Consider the following 19,951-nt stretch of genomic DNA (forward strand, 5'->3'; position numbering starts at 1 on the left):
TATTTGTAAGTTATACTGACCTTACAGATTTATGATACTACTAATATTACTTGTAAGATTTGTAATGAACTTTAAAATATACAGCTAACTTAATTATGTAATCAAAATTCTCTCTGAAATAAACTAAAACATGAAATGACAATTTTACTTTTGATTTTAAGAGCACTTTTGGCTCGTTAATTTTCAAAGAACTGGTCGTGTTAGTTCGTTATGAAGATGCCTTTTGCGAATTGTGGATTATACTCAGAGTTGATGGCTTTGAATTGACAAAATACTCATCTGATTTCTGTTAAATCTTTAACTATTAATATACACATACATAAATAGTTTCATGCTATTATTAATTGCATGTTTTGTTTGTTTTGTCAGTGTCAATATTGATAGATGATCAAATTGGTACTTGTTTATTGATTGAATGTTGGTTAGTTATGATGGCAAACGGATAATATTGTTTTACTTTATGCAATAAATTAATACACGGTAAAAAATGTACAAAAGTCAAGCTTAACGCCACAAAACTAAATCTACCAGGCGACCTAATGCCAACAAATGATATTATAGAAAAAATATATACATACGAAAATATAAACATATGATATCATACAAAATGAAATACTAGATATACAGTAAAATCCTTGTAAAATGCACATATAAATGGTTTTCTTATTCAGCAAGTATTTTTATTTTGCCATAAATTTAAGTCTTATGATAAAAAACCATTAATAAATAAGACATATTACTCTATATATGAATATGTATATTATAAAAAAGTTTGGAGTTGGTATTTACGGAGATAACTGTTAGACAAGTATCCATAAATTTCATTGTATTTTATTAACAAATCTATGTTATTTAATTGATCTAAGGAGTAACTACTGAGTTTATCGCTAGTGTTTCTCAAAATAATATATATTCTGAACCGGTGGTAGCTTTACATTTCATATAATCTTGTATAATGATACTTCAAAGGTGCTTGTAAGTCTAATTAAATACAGTATATTTTGATTTATCGACTTTGGTATTTACTTGTAGTAACAAATCATTGTTCATTCATTCTCATATTTTATAATCGGTCGTCTGCTCAAAGGTAATTTAAAAGAGATCGCTTCTACATGAATTCGGCTGTTCCACTAAATACGACTGTGCTTTTCTTTAATTTTTGGTAGTTTATAGATACTTGCCTTTCACGCCGAAGGTTGTGAGTTCGATTTCCACCCAGGACAGACATAAGTGTGTATGAACGTGTCTGTTTGTCCTGAGTATGGGTGTAATTATCGATATAAGTATTTATAAAAGAAAAGTAGTATATGTAGTATATCAATTGCCTGGTTTTCATAGTACAAGAACAGTTTGCGTCCGGTTGAAATTTAAGAGAAACACGCAAAGAGCTGTTTCATTAAATAAATTGTTAAAGAATCAATCTTGTGAATGGTGCGATTTGAATGTATTTATGTAAATAAATTCGTATTTAGCGGAAAAGCAACTTCAATATGCAACGTTGTAAGTTGTTTTGCAATTCAATATGTTTCCAGAAAATCGTGTAAATGTAAAACATATGCAAAATATTACTGTATATGCTTTATTTGAGAACGTTGATGAACATTCCCGTAAATGTCTTTAAGAATGTAAAGGAAGAAATACTAATTCAATTCAAGACTAAGAAGAAATGGTAGTGATTAAAACTAATTGTTATCACAGAGTATTTAGTATCGGGTCGAAAATATACCATATTTTATTGATTTATTAACTTTTTGTGTTCGTTTAAAGTTCTAAATAAATAATTTGCTACCATATGCAATTTTTAGGTTAAGAAAGATCCTTTTTTTATATTTTGATAGATTTTATTTTAAAATCATACTGGCTGTTTCTGATGAAGCTTTAATTAATGTATAAAATAAATAAAAATAAACCATATATTACTTTTTCTAATTCTGTTATACAGAGCTAAAGAAATAATATTAATTATGTGAAAAATATAGATATAATTCTTACCTGTAAAGTTGCTCTTGATATAAGAAGATTTCCTTCAGCAGAGATTAGCACGTTATGGTCCTGCTGCAGTGGTATTCCATGTTTCAGCCACGATACTCTCGGTGGAGGTGCAGCAGTTGGGGGTGAGCAGCGAAGCGAAGCAGCAGATCCTACCTCCACTGATGTTGGTGACGGCGATAGCACGAATTGCTTTTTAAGATCTATAAATAAGCAAAGATAAACAAATATTAAATTAATAAATATTATAAAATCATGAACAGAAATAAAAAGGCTAAAACATTATATAAAAATTTTAGATCTAACTATAGCGTCCGCGGATAATGATTTCAGGAGAAATGCAAGATGGCCAAAACTAACTTTCGTATTTAAAAATCTTCTATCATTATATTATAATAACCAATTAATTTTTCTAAGTCTATGTATCTAAGACGAGACAGCGGAAGCGCAGGTTTCTAATACCTGGGTATGTTGATATGACGTCACTAGAAACCAAAAAGGATATTTTCATTCTTCTTCCGTATAATCGATTTTTTATTTGTCTGGACTAAGATGGCAGATAGATGTGTGAATATTAATCCATTGATTGAAATCCGGGTAGCGTTTTTGACTAAAAATTACCTTCCAATTCTACTCCTAAACATAAGAGTGCTTTGAACCGCAGAAGAAATTTTACTCTTGGTATTATCATTCAATTATTGTACTTAACATTATGTTAATATAAGTATCACTAGTTTATTGCAAGGAAATATTTATCATATTTAAAAATTGCTTTTTTATCATAATTAAATAATATTGATTCTTTATTGTAAAAACCATTAGATAATAACGATCTTTTAGGTATAAAAAAATAATCTAATATCACACCCATATTTATGCTGATTATGAATAGATTATGAAAAAGCCATCGCTATTGTTATGCTTATATCATAGAATGCAATAATCGTAATTAGATCGGAACCCGCATACGTCACAATTAATATCGAACAAAGTAATCCTTGATATTCACATCAAACGTCAATAACAATTTATAGGTCACGTGATATCTCAACATTGGCAATTGAATAATTGTTTAAATTCCTACAAGCGATCCTGTATTATTGACGGCGTATGTGGTTAGCTTTATCTTCTAACAAATGCGAAGTGGTTTTTGTCCTGTGACGTCATATTATAGTTGTAGCGACAAAGTAATGAAAGAGCTCGCTTTGATTTTTTTATTTTTTTTTGTTTACGAGCTTATGTGATTGTAGTGTTTAATAGGGCGTCGTATTTTATTTTTATCTTAGAATTTATTTATTTACCTAAAGGTTCATTTATGTCAGTGCGCTAAATTTTAATACCTGGATATTTTTATAATTAATTATTTTTTGATATAACAGATAATGTAATAAAACTCTCAAAAAGGTGACGATGTTATTTTTTCCGAAAAGAAAAATTTAAACAATTTCGGTTAATGAAGACATCGAAATTTAATTCAACATCGTTCATTGCGTAATTGAATACCATCTCTTCCCACATCAATCTTAATAAAAAACATAACGAGACCACCTATTACATAATATAGACTTCGTTCCCTCCCACGAACGATAATTGCTCTTCATTAAACAATTAACCGCTGTTTTGGCGCGTTTCAGACGATCAGTTCTTAATTAAATATATTGACATCTTGTAAGAACTGTTAGTAGTAACAGCCTGTAAATGTCCCACTGCTGGGCTAAGGCCTCCTCTCCCTTTTTGAGGAGAAGGTTTGGAGCTTATTCCACCACGCTGCTCCAATGCGGGTTGGTGGAATACACATGTGGCAGAATTTCGATGAAATTAGACACATGCAGGTTTCCTCACGATGTTTTCCTTCACCGAAAAGCACGAGATGAATTATAACAGAAATTAAGCACATGAAAATTCAGAGGTGCTTGCCCGGGTTTGAACCCACGTTCATCGGTTAAGATTCACGCGTTCTTACCACTGGGCCATCTCGACTTTTAGAATATATTATTTAGTATATAAATGCATATTTGTTTTAAATGCGTAACATAAAGTGTCATTTGATAAAATTTTAGTAGCGAAAATTGTGTGGATTTGTGAAATACGAAAATTCTTGGAGACATATCCAAGAATAAGAACAGTACCGAGTGGTACATAAATTTCAACTGTTTTGAAACGATCGCGAACGAAACTAATATTCTCTAGTTCACGTACATTCGGTGCAAAATGAACGTTTCAACTCTTGAGTGCTTTAAGCGAAGCGGAGCTATAAATCTGGCGAGTGTACGCTCCATTACTCGCCCGCGTCCCGATTCTAGTATGCACGTTGTGATATGTTTGCTTAGCTGGCGGCCTCTGTGCTGCGGTTGTTTTAAAAGAGATTTGCTAAGTCTATTGTTTTTCCTCTATGGATTGAAAACAGACTAACCTTTTTCGTTTTGTCCATGTTTCAGTTTGGACGGTAGCATGATACACCGTTGTTTATGCTTTTTTAAATGATTCGGCTACTGTTTTATTTTGTTTTTCGTTCATGAAATTGAGGACAAACTTTGTGATACAATTTATACGTGAGATCAAATTAGATGAATTGTTAATCAACTTTATTATAATGTATATTTTATATTAAACATCCTGCGACAAATACTGAAGTTACTCAAATGGTCTATTAATAGAGGCTTAATGAGAAAACATAATTTTGTGCACAGTTGTAAAAGACAACGTTCAAGACAGATGTTATAAATTGTAAGCGGACTTTATTAAAAGCATTTTAAGTCACAACAGATAAATCCACGACACTATAAATTATTAGCCACAAACTATCGTTTATTTTTCGGAGCACTTACGGTTCGCAAAAACAAGCATCTGGATGTGAAGCTACATAAATTCTTTTATCTCAATTGTAGTTCGTCTTTATTAATTTTATTTTTTTCACACATTTTGTTCCAATGTTAAATAAGGTTAGGTTCATCATTAGATCAGATAATATTGTATATTTATAGTATGTGTTCTAATATTACATTAGTAGTTACAATGTTTTTTTTTTGTAAATATATATCGAAAACGACTCACGCGCCACCTATTGTACGTTGATGGTACTATGCTAGAAGTCTGCACACAACTCAAACACAACTGTACAATACTCAAATGGATAAACGATGTGTAAACGCATATATAACATAAATAAACAAAATTTCCGCGCACTTTAATTTTTTAAATTTCTTTCGTTATGTTAATTTTAGTAAAAATTTACTCAAAATAACTTGAAAGATTGTTGCGGTTTACACTTATATACCTCATTTCTTTAGATAAACAACCTTGTTTTCAATGTTCATTTCTGGACTCTCAGAGGTTTATAAGGTTAATAAAAGCAGTAAATATTCTAAAGCAAAGAGACGAACTAACAAACTGTTGGCATGCTACCAAATGTTCAAGATTAAGTATACTTTGGCATCAAGTTTCAACACTAAACGCTACTTCAAACACGGTGCAGTAAAAACTTAGCGAATTCGGTGACAGTGGTACAGAACAAGCATCAATCAACAGCCAATCGTTGTCCACTGCTGAACATAGGCCTCTCCCAAGGTGCGCCAAAGCTCCCTGTCCTCCGCCTTCCGCATCCAGTTGGTGCCCGCCACCTTCTTGAGGTCGTCGGTCCACCTGGCTGGAGGGCGCCCTACGCTGCGCTTGCCGATTCGCGGTCTCCACTCTAGGACTCGTCTGCTCCAACGGCCATCGGTCCTACGACATACGTGACCAGCCCACTGCCACTTCAGCCTGCTAATTTTGCAAGCTATGTCGGTGACTCCGGTTCTTTTCCGGATAATCTCATTTCTGATCTTATCCTTCAAAGATACTCCGAGCATAGCTCGCTCCATAGCACGCTGAGCGACTTTGAATTTGTGGACTAGTCCCGCAGTTAGTGTCCACGTTTCGGCACCGTATGTCATGGCAGGTAAGACGCATTGGTTGAAGACTTTCGTCTTCAAACATTGCGGTATAGACGACTTGAGGACTTGACGAAGGTTGCCAAATGCTGCCCATCCCAAGCGAATTCTTCGATCGGCTTCCTTCTCGAAGTTGTTCCTACCGACTTGTATTATCTGTCCTAGGTAGGTATATTCACTAACAACTTCGAGAGGTTTCCCCTCGACGTATATCGGTCCCGGCACGACATGCCTATTGAACATGACCTTGGTCTTTTCCAAGTTCATACCGAGACCGACACACCGGGAAGACTCGCCTAGGCTACGCAGCATTTCGGTGAGTTGTTCCAGCGACTCTGCTATGATGACGATATCGTCGGCAAATCGAAGGTGTGAGATGTACTCGCCGTTTACATTGACTCCATACCTAGTCCAATCCAGCGTTTTGAAAACGTCTTCCAACGCGTTGGTGAACAGTTTCGGGGATATTACATCCCCCTGTCTCACCCCTCTGCGCAGTTGGATCGCCTTCGTCTTACAGTCCTGGATGTGGACAGTCATTGTAGCGGCGTTGTACAGACATCTCAGTACCTCGATATATCTCCAATCGATATGACATCTCTGCAATGAGTCGAGCACTGCCCAGGTTTCGATGGAGTCGAAGGCTTTCTCGTAGTCCACAAATGCCATACACAGCGGCTGATTGTACTCTTCGGTCTTCTGCACAATCTGCCGAACAGTATGGATGTGGTCCACGGTGCTGTAGCCTGATCGAAAGCCGGCTTGCTCTGGGGGCTGGAACTCGTCAAGTCGTCTGGCGAGACGGTTCGTGACGACTCTTGAGAACAGCTTATACACGTGACTCAGGAGGGAGATTGGTCTGTAGTTTTTCAAGAGGGTTTTATCACCTTTCTTGAAAAACAGTACCACCTCACTCCCGCTCCACGTTTCCGGGGTCTTGCCATGTTGGATGACGGAATTAAAGAGGCTTGCTAGCTCTTTCAGGACCGGAGTCCCGCCTGCCTTAAGCAACTCTGTTGTGATTCCGTCATCTCCCGGAGCTTTGTTGTTTTTAAGCTGTTCTAGAGCCGCCCTAATCTCTCCTTGGTCAACGACCGGGAGCTCCTCGGAGTAATGGCGCATAAGAGGGGCGCGCTGGTCATCAATACTGATTCCCACGGGTTTATCCGATCTTGAAGAGAACAACTGCCCATAAAACCTCTCTACTTCTCCGATAATCTCAGGCCTAGAGGTAACGACCCCACCATTTTCAGTTTTAAGTTTTGTCAGACGCGGCCTCCCAAACTTGCGAGCGAACACTTTCGATCCCCGATTTTGCTCAATCGCAGCCTTGATGGCACGGGTATTGGAGCGTCGGAGATCGCGTCGCGTCAGCGTTTTTATTGTTCGGTTTAAGGCCTTATCTGACAAAAACGATGGTAGTTCTCGTCGTTTTCTCATGAGCTCGAGTGTCTCAGCAGAGAGTTTTGGTGCGTTGTCTCTTCTCTGTGGCGGAAAACACTTGCGGGATGTGTTTTGCAGTATTTTGACCAGCGTGTCGGTTCTCTCATCAATGCTGCTTATGGTTTCCAACGCGGTGAATTGATTTTGAAGTTCCATTTGGAACTTTTCGGAGCCTTGAGCAGCTTGGAGCATGGTAGGTCGGAGAGTAGACCTCATCATTCTCGATCTTTCGGCTTTTAAGTTGATATTTAGAGTGCCTCGAACCAAGCGGTGATCACTTCCGGTATTAAACCTGTTGATCACTGAAACATCTCTAAATATGTGCCTTTTATTCGAAATGATAAAGTCTATCTCGTTCCTTGTCACGTTATCGGGGCTTCGCCAGGTCCACCTCCTCTGAGGCTTCTTTTGAAAGAAAGAATTCATCAAAAAAGCCCCTGCGCTTCGAGAAAGTTTACCAGCATTTGCCCCCTGTGATTTCTGCAGCCCAAGCCGTAAGGTCCAACTTTCGATTCACCGCTATCTTGTACTCCCACTTTAGCATTAAAGTCTCCCATAACAACATTGTAGTGGGCCCTCGAGGTGTCGTTGAGGGCCTTTGCGATGTCCTCGTACATCGCTTCGACCACATCATCAGAGTATGTCGAAGTTGGCGCATATACCTGTACAACCTTCAGGGAGTACCTGTCGGAAAGTTTTAGGACAAGGTACGCTACCCGATTCGACACACTACTGATTTCCACAATGCTGCTAATGAGATCCTTTTTGACAAGAAAACCGACACCACCCTGGGAGAGGTTATCACCTTCGCGGAAGTAGAGTAAGTTACCGGACTCTAGAGTTATCGTGTCCTCCCCCTGTCTTCGGACTTCAGATAACCCCAGTATATGCCAGTTTATATGACTTAACTCTACTTCTAATTCGGCGAGGTGATGGTCCAGCCTCATCGAGCGTCCATTATACGTTGCCATTTTCAGTCGTTTTATACGGTAGCCTGCCGTGAACCGGTGATTCTTAGCACCCCCTGCCCTGCCGATACCGCGACCGCTACCTTGGTCGGGCCTAGCGGGCTTGCCGGTAACTGGGGGCCTTTTTTTGGGCGCATCTGCCATTAAGGGAGGGGTTTGCCCATACTCGCCGCGCTGGGCAGGCGTGTTGGCGAGCGCAGTAGGGGGTAAGATGTTTATGGGAGGGGGGACGCTGCTGCCCATCCCCCCTTTTCCCCGTCCCTCAGTCGCCTCTTACGACACCCACGGGATGAGATTGGGGGAGTACTATTCTAAGCCGGTACTCCACGGTACAGCCGGTACTCCACGGTACAGCCGGTACTCCACGGTACAGCCGGTACTCCACGGTACAAGATACTCCACAGAACAAGCATACGCAGTTGAAACTCATAAACGTCTAAATATACACGAAACAGAAGCTTGTGAGACATCTCCGCGCGCTTCTAATTGCGCGAAGCAACCGTGTGTAATACAAACGCCTCTAAATTTCAATTCCGACAGTTTTAATTGTTCCGTGAGAGCTTTAAATACGCTCTCAAGTGGTATCCATGTAGCTATTAATGATGATACCTACGGCATAGCGAGTGTAAAAGTGTCACAGCTAAGTCTTCTTGTTAAAGATTTACAAGCGACCGATGTACTTTACTCAATCTCCTAAGTACGAACGGATTTTAATGGCGTAACACATGTTACAAATAATATGATAATATTAACTGTTAAAAAGACCGCATTTAAAATTTTTATTTAAAGAGATTACATCAAATTTTGTTTGCTAATTAAACATTTAATAAGAAATTTAATCAAGTTGAGATTATAAATGAGGAAATAATATTTCATGAAAAACTTTATGGTAAATGTAGAACTGGTTCAGCTGATGGGGGTAAATTATAGGTGGGTAACACCAGTGGCGGGGTGTTCGCGCAGTGCTATAAATCGAGCCAGCTACGTTTCATTTCCTGAATAAGATTCGTACCAAGTGAACTGTATAGATATAGCGTAACAAGTAAATCATTTCAAATGCACGCATCCCTGTATATATTAAATATTATTTATTATATAGTTTTCTCCTTTATTTATATTATCAAAAATAAACTCACATATATTATATTTTAAGCCATAACCGTCAGACAGATGGTTTTTTTCGTTGTTTTTAATAAAGCTAATATGTTTTTAATAACTAAAATGGTATATATATTTATTAAAAACAAAACATGAAACAATATGTAATTTCAAGAAAATTACGAAATTATCCATGCACTTAATCTTCCTTCACATAAATCTGAGAAGCGACCTCCACCGACATTCATTTAATATTCACAGAAGATTTACTTCCATTTTAGATTGAATTTAATCGAGGCCCACCGTAATGGATTTTATAAAATAAAGAACAACGTTTATAATATAAGAACAAGCGCATGCATCTTTGTTAAACATCAGTTTGATGGCTGTTTTTGGTTCCAGCCATTTGTCTTGTCAAAATAAATCCAAAATTATCGTGTTTATATGGAAATAGACATCTGAATAGCTTGTATACGCCATTAAGAATGAGAAAGTCGTTAATAAATTTTTCATATTATTATAATTGTACTTTAGAAATATCTAAATATAACGACTTTTTTTAGCGATTTTGTAATGAGCTACGATTCCAGTAGTGATCGCAAATACGGTATGTATTTTTAAGGATAATATTTGGAGCTTATTCAATCACGTTGCTCCAATGCTGGATAATGAATACACATATGGCATATTTTATTCGACACAGTCATGTAAATTTCATTAAGTGACTTTAACCAACAAAAATTAAGCATATGAAAATGTGCTGCCCCAGGTTTAAACACACAATCTTCTTAAAATTCACGTGTTCTTACCTCTAAGCCATTAAAAATATATATATTCCAACAGAATATTTTCATTAATTTTAGGGCGAAAATAGTAATAATGTTTGTTTGTGTAAAATGAAAACTAGAATTTTAATAAAACTAAATTTACAACAGTTTACGATAATATTTTGGGAGTATTTTTATATTCTTTATTTATAAATATTTTGTATTTTAATTCAAAATAATGAATATCGTATTCTTAAGATTTCACTTATATTAATAAATCAAAAGAAAAGGAAATAGTATTTAATATTTAATATTTATTTAATATTTTTAGTATTGCTTATCGGTATCAAATTTGCTTATATATTTTTGGAAGATAATTTTGTTCCGGCAATGTAATATACTATAACCCTGAAAATATTATTATAATAAACAATTTGAATAACGTCGTAGCTAAAAAGTTTCTATAGTAATTTTAAGACAGCGGTAAACGACCGATAAATGTAGGTTAGACGAAAATAGCTAACGGAAATACTCAAATTATTAGTTTTGATGAAATACTTTACCACGCCTCGTTAACAACGGAAACATAATTTTACACATAACTTCATTCGTATTGTGTAGTTATTGACGATATGAAAACTTCTTATATCGCGGTAGTGAAATTCATAGTTTAAATTTATTTCCCAATATACATAATTGTTAAGTTAAGTAAATTTAATTTAGGCATGCCTTTTATAGCATGCCTAAATTAAATTTACATAATATTATGTATTAAAATTTTAAGCTGACAGACAGATATCATTGGATTTAATGAATATAAGCATCGTTTTGTTCTAAAACTACATTTCAAATTATAATTTTCTACATATCGGATTATAGATTTATTTCAATACATATTAAGTATTTGTAATACTTACATGCTAATTCAACAATTGCTGGTTGACTTCTGATGTCACCTCGACTGCTCCATGCATGACAGGTGCACGAGAATCTATCTTCACCAAAATACTCTTCCAAATGATCTCTCGTCACATTACACTCGGCTTCAACGATTCTAACACCACTTTGAGGATCAACAAATTCAAATTGTGTACTACCAACTGAACGGATGTCATTACATTTAAAATAAACTTGCAATGCATTAGCCGCACGACACCTCAACATTGCTGGCTTATTACGTACTACGTAAGCGTGTTGAGGCTCAAGTAAGAACATGGGTAGATCATCAGTGGAACTTTGGAGTAAATGATCTCCAGATAACGAAGGTAGTTCATCAGCGTCTTCTCGATTTTCATGTTCATCTTCTTTATGATTTTCATGATCGTAGTCCTCTTCTAAATAATCTCGATGATGTGGAGGTGGATTATTTTTTTCAGAATTATATGGATCCAAGGCTTCTACTCCAGCAGGGTGCGCATATTCGGGTCGCAAGGGTATTGGTGGTGTTGAAGGAATCGTACTGTGATCTGCTTCAGTTGAGCTGGGCTCGTCTGTAACAAATAAAAAACATTGTAATCAAATAGTATCAAGTCACAACTATACGATTACATAACAATTTTGGGCACTTTTATACAAAAATGACATTATATATATTTTTTTTATATATGATCTATAAAAATGTATACAACAATCATTGATTCACACACAAATTTGTTTTGAAATTACTGAAAAAAAGCAAATAAAATAATATACATTATACACCAACAAATAAAATAATAGCAATAATTGGGTTATGTAGAAATCTGGTACCCATCAACTTATTTTAAGCTAACTAAACACTGTGCTCGTTTGTAACATATTGAATTGTTCTAAAATAGAGTAATAGTGTATTTATTTATTTGAGATCCATTCCTAATCTTAATATAATTCACTGCAATTGTTAATAGACTGTCAGTTGAAATAAACGGCAACTGTCACAATAACGCGTCCCCCGAGTGCCGGCATCGATTTCTCTCAAAAGTCCACACCTGGTTTGACGCCTCACTCACGCCTGTTTACACTCAATACATAGCTGATATTTTGATACAGTATACCCTACAGGAACAATATATATGAAACATTTAAATAGAACCTATTGTGAAAGTCGTAAAGTAAAAATTCAAATACACTAATGAACACCCTCGTTAGAATTTCGTTTAGAAATTGTTATCAGTACATCAGTGTTTGTTACTCTTGCAATAGCGTTGACAGTAATACTAGGTTTGTATTATTATTTGAAACGGGGAATGGCACGAAAATAAACCGCAAGTCGAGTGAAGCGAGGATAACTTAATTAGTTTCACTTCCGTTCAGTATATTTCTATTTCCGTTTTCGTTGAGACCGAACGTTATTTCCTTCTCGATTGTATTTTTCCTTAATGGGATTTGTTTTGAGAGACTTTTTGCTCAATCTCATAACAACCTTTTTAATATTCGTCTTAGGTGTCGGTGTGTCCACGTTTTGCAAAAGTTAAATATTGAAGTCAAAGAAAGATCAATTAAAATTCTAATTTTACGAACGTTAAGAACAGGCGATTAGATAGGTTTATTTTATCTTGGGCTAAGATCGATATGACATTTAGGTTCATGTCATTTACGTATTTATTCTGATGTGGGTAAACCAATTACATGTGCCATTAACATTCAGATCGTCCAAGCATCTAATTTAAATTGGGAAATACGTTCAATTCGCAATCAGGCGCATCATTCATTACATAATCTGATTTTAGTGATACATAATTTATAAACTACATTACAGGAAATAGAATAATGTGACGTATTTCGTCTGACGATATTTGATTGTTGAAAAACACACGTAACAAACCAACCAACCAACAATACGCTTGGTACCAATTCAACTCTTATTATTATATTCAGTAAAATAGTGATGCTTTGTATAGCTTCTTCGTGTGCATGTTCTTCCGAGTGTGTGAATCCGAAATAAGTACAGAGTCAAGTGACATACCGATTTGTTTTCTAAACTAACACGATGTTAATTTCAAGTTCATTTTTGCTAGTAAGAGCCGAGATAGCCCAGAGGCTAGATCAAGTTAAAGTTAAGATTGGATTTCAATGTACTTATTTGGGCTTATAATTAATCTCGTACTCGACAGAAAAGAAAAACATCTTGAGGAAATTTACATGTATCCAAAAAATATCTTCGAGTATGCTCCATACATTCTCCTCAAATGAAGTGGTGTTAGTCCAGCAGTAAGGCATTTTTAGGCTGTCACATTTTATTGTAAAAATAAAAATATTGTCGAATGTAAATTCTCTAAAAGACCTAATACAGCCTCCGGCATTACTAGTATCATTTTCGATTGTGAAACAATTTCATCAACGGGTCTTTTTAATTAGTTTTTACGTCTATAATTAAAATCTGGTTTCTTTTTCCACATCGTTATTTGTCTTTTCCGAATTCTTAATTTAATTAACGTTCACCGTTAAATACAATTATCTCGAAGCGTGTGAAGTTTTATTTGAAAATCAATGTTTCCTAATTCGTTCTTTAAGTTGACAGATGCCATCAACTTTTAGAATTATTGGCCTACTTTAATGTGTAAGAATAATAAATGCCAAATAAGTGTAAGCACCGTTAGTTTGTAAGAAATCTAGTGAAATTTAAGATGAGATGAGAATTCGTGAGTTAAAAGATTAAAAAATAAATAAACATTGTAAATTACAATACATGTAATAAATATATACTTTTTAGTGCCTTAAATTTTAAATATACATATAATATTATTAATTAAATATAATGAATTGTATTTTTAATATTAAGACGTCATAAGAAATATATGGAATTGTGTGTATAGAAAAGATAATTAATTTAATTCATTCGGCTATTAATCATACCTGAGATAGACTTTATTTCCTAAAAAGATCAAGCCCCCAGCTGCGATCTTGAAATCAATTTTATGATTGTTTTGTTACAAGATATTTGTCTGTCTTCGAATGTGAGTAGTAGTAATAGTAGTAGTATTTAATTTTAAGTTAAATATTTGAGAGTTATTTGTAAGGTAATTTTATAATCTATCATTACATATTGCACTAATTCAATTCCACAAGACTAAACATTATCTTAAAATTGAATTGTTTTTCAACATCACATTCAGTTATACAAATATTGTATCCAGTAAGTCTATGTTATGTCTCTAACTTTTAATAACATCAATCAATGTTTATATTAAATATTGTATTGTTCTATCAAATTTAATTTTCTAGCTTTTTTTACAGGTAAATATTAATTTTTGGCGGTTTTTCTCGGGAGATTTACTTTCCGTACCAGAGTAACGTTACTTAATCTTTTAAAATGACGATTTGGAGTATTTTTAAAAGCCTACTTGAATTAAGTATGATTTTATTTCATTAAGGTTACCTATCTTTATGACTGAATTTAAATTTAAACCATAAGGAAATTTATGTTTGTAGTAGAAAGTGATCTAAACAAAACGAAAAATTTGAAGGCTTAATAAACAAATTATGTTAATATTGGTGCAAAAAGTTTCTTCTTCAATGCCTGACATCACTCACAATCACTCTTGTGATACGTGAATACAAGGAATTACACTATAAATACGATTACTAGGGTAGGATTTTTTTAATATACCTCTCTCTATCAATTATTTTACATTGGTTTTAGCTGGTTGGTTCATCTCCATCACACGGATAGAATGCTTCCGTACTTAACTAATGCGTTTAACAAAACATATCTAAACAAGAACTGTACCATTATAGTAGAGGTATTTTAAACTATCTATTTATATCTTTTATATATAAAGATAGTTACATATATGAAAAATGTAGTCGTTTTAAGTAGTTCTTACTTTTCCTATCCGGTTAAATATAAATAACTATCACATAGAAACAAAAAACTAATAAATCATTAGCAACCAAATAAATGTTGACTCGAACATAAATATTTTCACAGTTGTAAAATTCCATAGAATATAAAAATAAAAGATGAATGAAATGGGAAAATTAATCCAAATGGAGAAATTCCTTATCACCGACACCAATGTGAGATATGTTTGAACTGATGAATGTTCGGATTCTTAACGCGACTAACGAGGTCTAAAAACAAAACAACACCGGATCAGATTCATCCTGTTGAAAGGAGCCGCATCTTGTTATTCCGTCCGACATTCAAATAATTAAGACGGGAATTGATTATATTTGGGAACCTTGAGACTAATGTGATCTGCATGAAATTGGAATGTTCAAATTAATAACTTTCGAATTTTGCAACTACCGAATTTAAAGGACTTAATCTGCTTTCAAATGCACCTCCTTATTCACACTTGAGAAATAATATTTCATTGTAATATAAGTCTCCAATTAGTTCGGATTTAAGATTTAAATGCAGATGACGCAACTTTATAAGACTGAATTGTTACATCTCGTTCAAAATTTTGTTATTGCAAGGAGTTTAATTGATAAAGCACCTTCAACTCAACGCGGGAGGAGTATAGTTCAAGACTTTCTAAATTGCAATAATTATCATAATTTAATAAAAGAAAAAACAAAGTTATCTCTAATATAGTGTCCTTAAATTACAATTAAAAATTACATAGATAAAAAATGGTTACACTTTCACCAAAATATATCAAATCAGCTATTTGGGACCCAAATATTATTTCCATGAATACAATTAAAATGCCAAATTCTCTCTCCGAAATGCGAACAAAACTTCACAATCGCGCTAACGTTTATGTAATAGAACCAAGCTGTAACGCCGTAATAAATTAACGTTATGTTATGGCGAACTAAAAATCGCAAATTCAATGCTGGCTAACACAAACTTATTATTGAATCAGAAAATAAGAATAATACTTAGTTCAATTACTTAGGCATAAAAAACACCGCAATATGATATATTATATTATATTGTTATTAACAATCACAAATTGTTATCGCCATTGAAGCAATATTTTGTCAGGCAGATGCAAAAAAACCAAGCGCCCGTATATTGGATTTGATCTCACACTCGACCGATGTTATTCTAGATAGAGAAGACTTTATTGATGAGAAATACTTAATCAACGTCCGGAAAGTATTCTTGAAGCTCGAATGCACTTGATACGTTCGATTCATTCGTTCAATTTATACAAAGGACGGTTCGTTAAAATACCTCTTTCATATAATTAACTATTTCATGCAAACGCAAAGTGATTAATTTGCGCACACACTTTAAATACAATATTTATTTATATTATATTTTTGCTATAGTCGATGGACAGTTAATAAGTAAATTCATTTATATGTCATATGTATACAAATGTACATAGTAAATGCTGTAATTGATGAATAAATATATTCTTAGTACGCTTTCTCTTAGTACAGTTATTTTTTAATAACACAGCATTATGAAGTGCCGTGTTATATTATTTATGTAAATAATCCACCAGGAAATATTCCACTTCTAGGCAAATATCTCTTCGTTTTTTAAGAACGCTTAGAGCATAGTCCAGCACATTATTCAGTGCGGGTAGGTAGTTTGAGTTACATAAACGCAATCGTGACGTGCGAATTGACTTGTGATGTTTTCCTTTAGAACCGAGCAGTAGATGAATTTTAAGCATAAATTAAGCACACCAAAACTCGATATTGCTTGTAAGAATTCAAACCCGCGATCTACTAATAATTAAATTTAATTTAAATAATTATAACAATTCTTTTATCATGATAATACAATATATTTAAATGTATTTTTCCAAAGGTAAATTAGTAAATTTGAAGCAAATTCATTCATTTGTGAATTAATGATGTTATAAATTTTTTGTGATCATCAATATTTATTAGAACATAAGCAATCAATATGTCTGTCAGAATTTTAATAATTACAATCATAATTAACCCATTCAAGTTTTAATATCAGACAAACATATGTATCAATATTGACAAAAGATCTAAATTAATACATTTAAACCAAAATTTATAGTTGATTCCAATCATAACTGAATAGATTGAAATAAAAATATCAGTATTTTAAATCGTAACAGCCTGTGAATGTCCCACTGCTGGGCTAAAGGCCTCCTCTCCTCTTTTTGAGGAGAAGGTTTGGAGCTTATTCCACCACGCTGCTCCAATGCGGGTTGGTAGAATTCACATGTGGCAGAATTTCAGAGAAATTAGACACATGCAGGTTTCCTCACGATGTTTTCCTTCACCGTAAAGCACGAGATGAATTATAATCACAAATTAAGCACATGAAAATTCAGTGGTGCTTGCCCGGGTTTGAACCCACGATCATCGGTTAAGATTCACGCGTTCTTACCACAGGGCCATCTCGAGCCGAGATGGCCCTGTGGTATTTTAAATATCGAATCGAATAAAATAGACACTCCAATAAAAACTAATGACAGCTACGATAGCAACATTCCGTAACGATTCGACCTCTTCTCAAGCTTTATCAAACGTCATTGGACGATACTTTCTTAAATTACAACTTATGCAACGGGCTTCATTAAAAATGCTTCAATGTTTTACTCACACATTTTATCACTAAGCATAACACATGCTAGCAATAACGCGTTACGAGTGGTGCTTGAATTATATGTTATTATATCGTCCAATAGTGGATATCGGACTTATAAAGCGTCTGTTTTTTGAGTGCATCGATAAGGCTATATATCTTATTATAGTTTCCCGCAGTTACAATACTGTTCTATATTTTGTTTTTAATGGCTTTATTTGTATTTATAACAATCACAACTACATTTCAGTTTTGTTTTTGTACATGTAACATTATTTGTATATTTAAATTTCATAATTATGTATTTTTATCCATACATAAAGCAATAGTTAAATTAACTGGCAATGTATTATATTTGATTCGAACCGAGATGGCCCAGTGATAAGAACGCGTGAATCATAACCGATGATCGTGGGCTCAAACTCGGGCAAGCACCACTGAATTTTCATGTGCTTAATTTGTGTTTATAATTCATCTCGTGCTTGACGGTGAAGGAAAACATCGTGAGGAAACCTGCGTGTGTCTAATTTCATCGAAATTCTAACACATATGTATTTCACCAATCCGCATTGGAGCAGCGTGGTGGAATAAACTTCAAACCTCCTCAAAAAGGAGAGGAGGCCTTAGCCCAGCAGTGAGACATTTACAGGCTGTTACGGACGGATACGGATACGGTATTAAATTTACTTTACTTATTCAAGCCTCATTATTTGATAAATCTACTTCTAGAACAAGTTTAATAAAAATCATCAAAGGAAATATATTGCAAATGTACAATTTAATAGATAGAAACATTAATTTAATTATATATTTGCATTTGCTATGAAACACATGCTGCTGAAGAGCCATTAGTACTGTCAAAAAAAATATCAAAGACTACACTTGATATATGTTCAGAGCGAAACGTCATAAAACATTCAAGGATAGAACATTCGCATCCGTTCCCGAAGACGCTTGCTTGATGCAGTTACTCGTAAATGCACTTAACTCCGAGACGTAAAAAGATGTGCTAGTTAATGGAACAGCGGGTGGTGATGATTTGCTCATAAATTTTTCGTAAATCAAATACTCAGGGACATCTCGCAATGAAGATGTCCCTGATTATTTATATTTTGATTTTTTTCATAATTTAAATATTTTGGCTTCATGGTTGATGATAAAAGGTAAGCGTTCTTCTTTACTTTGTCTTTATGTAATGAAACCAAACGTCGATCGAAAAATGTTCGACGTCGATTTTAACCTGCTTCTCATTGTTGTATCGACTTGATCCGTTGCAAATGTATGTACTTCGGATTATTTTTTTTTGATTATTAATTTGATGGTACATTATTATAAATATTTTAATTATTATTTATGATGAAAGAGTTTGTTTATGACTAGTTTTCATTGTTATAAGTATTAGAATATAACAATATGTATAATATTTTGGAAAGTAGGTAAACAATATAAAGAAATATTTCCTTAGTTAAAATGTTTCAAGATTATTTTAAAAAAAGGTAAGGATTAGTAAATCCGGAACCGGAGGATCCATTAACACAATGTATTAACAAGGTGCAGACCCAAATCTCAAAATTACCTTCGAAAATCTTTTAAGCAACGGTACCGACAAATTCTCACCCTATTGCAGAAAAAATACAAAAGCCGACCACACCTACAAAAACTTTGAATAGCCACCTTTTACGTTAGAATTGTAACACGATATATACAAAGACTAGTCGAGTGCCAGTCAAGAGGTTCCCAAACAAGATAATCCCTTTGTTAGTCAAGTTATAATGGTGTCTCCTGGGAGTCTTCTATTATTTTCTGTTTCGTTCACAGCAGCTGTGATGTGTATTTAAGTTTCATATTTCAACGTAAACGATGTTACAGTTTCTGTTACTGGATGGAGAGCTACAGGTTCACAAGTTGCAAATGAAATGAATGTTACGTTTTGTTTATCGTGGTTCTATTTTATAGATTTCGTTCTTTGCGCATTTGCAAAACTATGGCGGAAGGAAATAATTTTATTACGGTACTTTAAGAACCGTTTGTACGCGTTGTTGTTGTTCAATTCAGGTTTGCACTTCATCTGGATAACACACCATGGCACACTTCACCGCTGCGTTGCGGTATGAATGAGGAAAGGGTGTGTGAGCTAAGGTTATAGGCACAAGTAACAATATCATAGTTTTCTTCTTTAATATTTCCTACTTTTCCAATTGCAATGTGCGTATGTGACTCCTTAATATCATGTAGCGATTTCCTAATTATAAAAACATCAGAATAAACATCTATTTATTGCTAAGTAAGAATAAAAACAATGTT

General features: G+C 34.2%; 1 protein-coding gene across 2 annotated transcripts in view; it reads right to left on the bottom strand.

The window, feature by feature from the left end:
* The window catches only part of LOC126768619 (netrin receptor UNC5C-like), a 69,539-nt gene that overhangs the window by 36,493 nt on the left and 13,095 nt on the right, over positions 1-19,951 (bottom strand). For both annotated transcript variants that reach the window (XM_050486814.1, XM_050486815.1), the window contains exons 3-4: positions 11,112-11,684; positions 1,993-2,192 (exon numbers count right to left, since the gene is read on the bottom strand). In XM_050486814.1, coding sequence (XP_050342771.1) covers positions 1,993-2,192; positions 11,112-11,684 — 773 coding nt within the window. The remainder of the gene's footprint in view (positions 1-1,992; positions 2,193-11,111; positions 11,685-19,951) is intronic.

This window comes from Nymphalis io, chromosome 5, assembly GCF_905147045.1.
Source record: "Nymphalis io chromosome 5, ilAglIoxx1.1, whole genome shotgun sequence".
Lineage (NCBI taxonomy): Eukaryota > Metazoa > Arthropoda > Insecta > Lepidoptera > Nymphalidae > Nymphalis > Nymphalis io.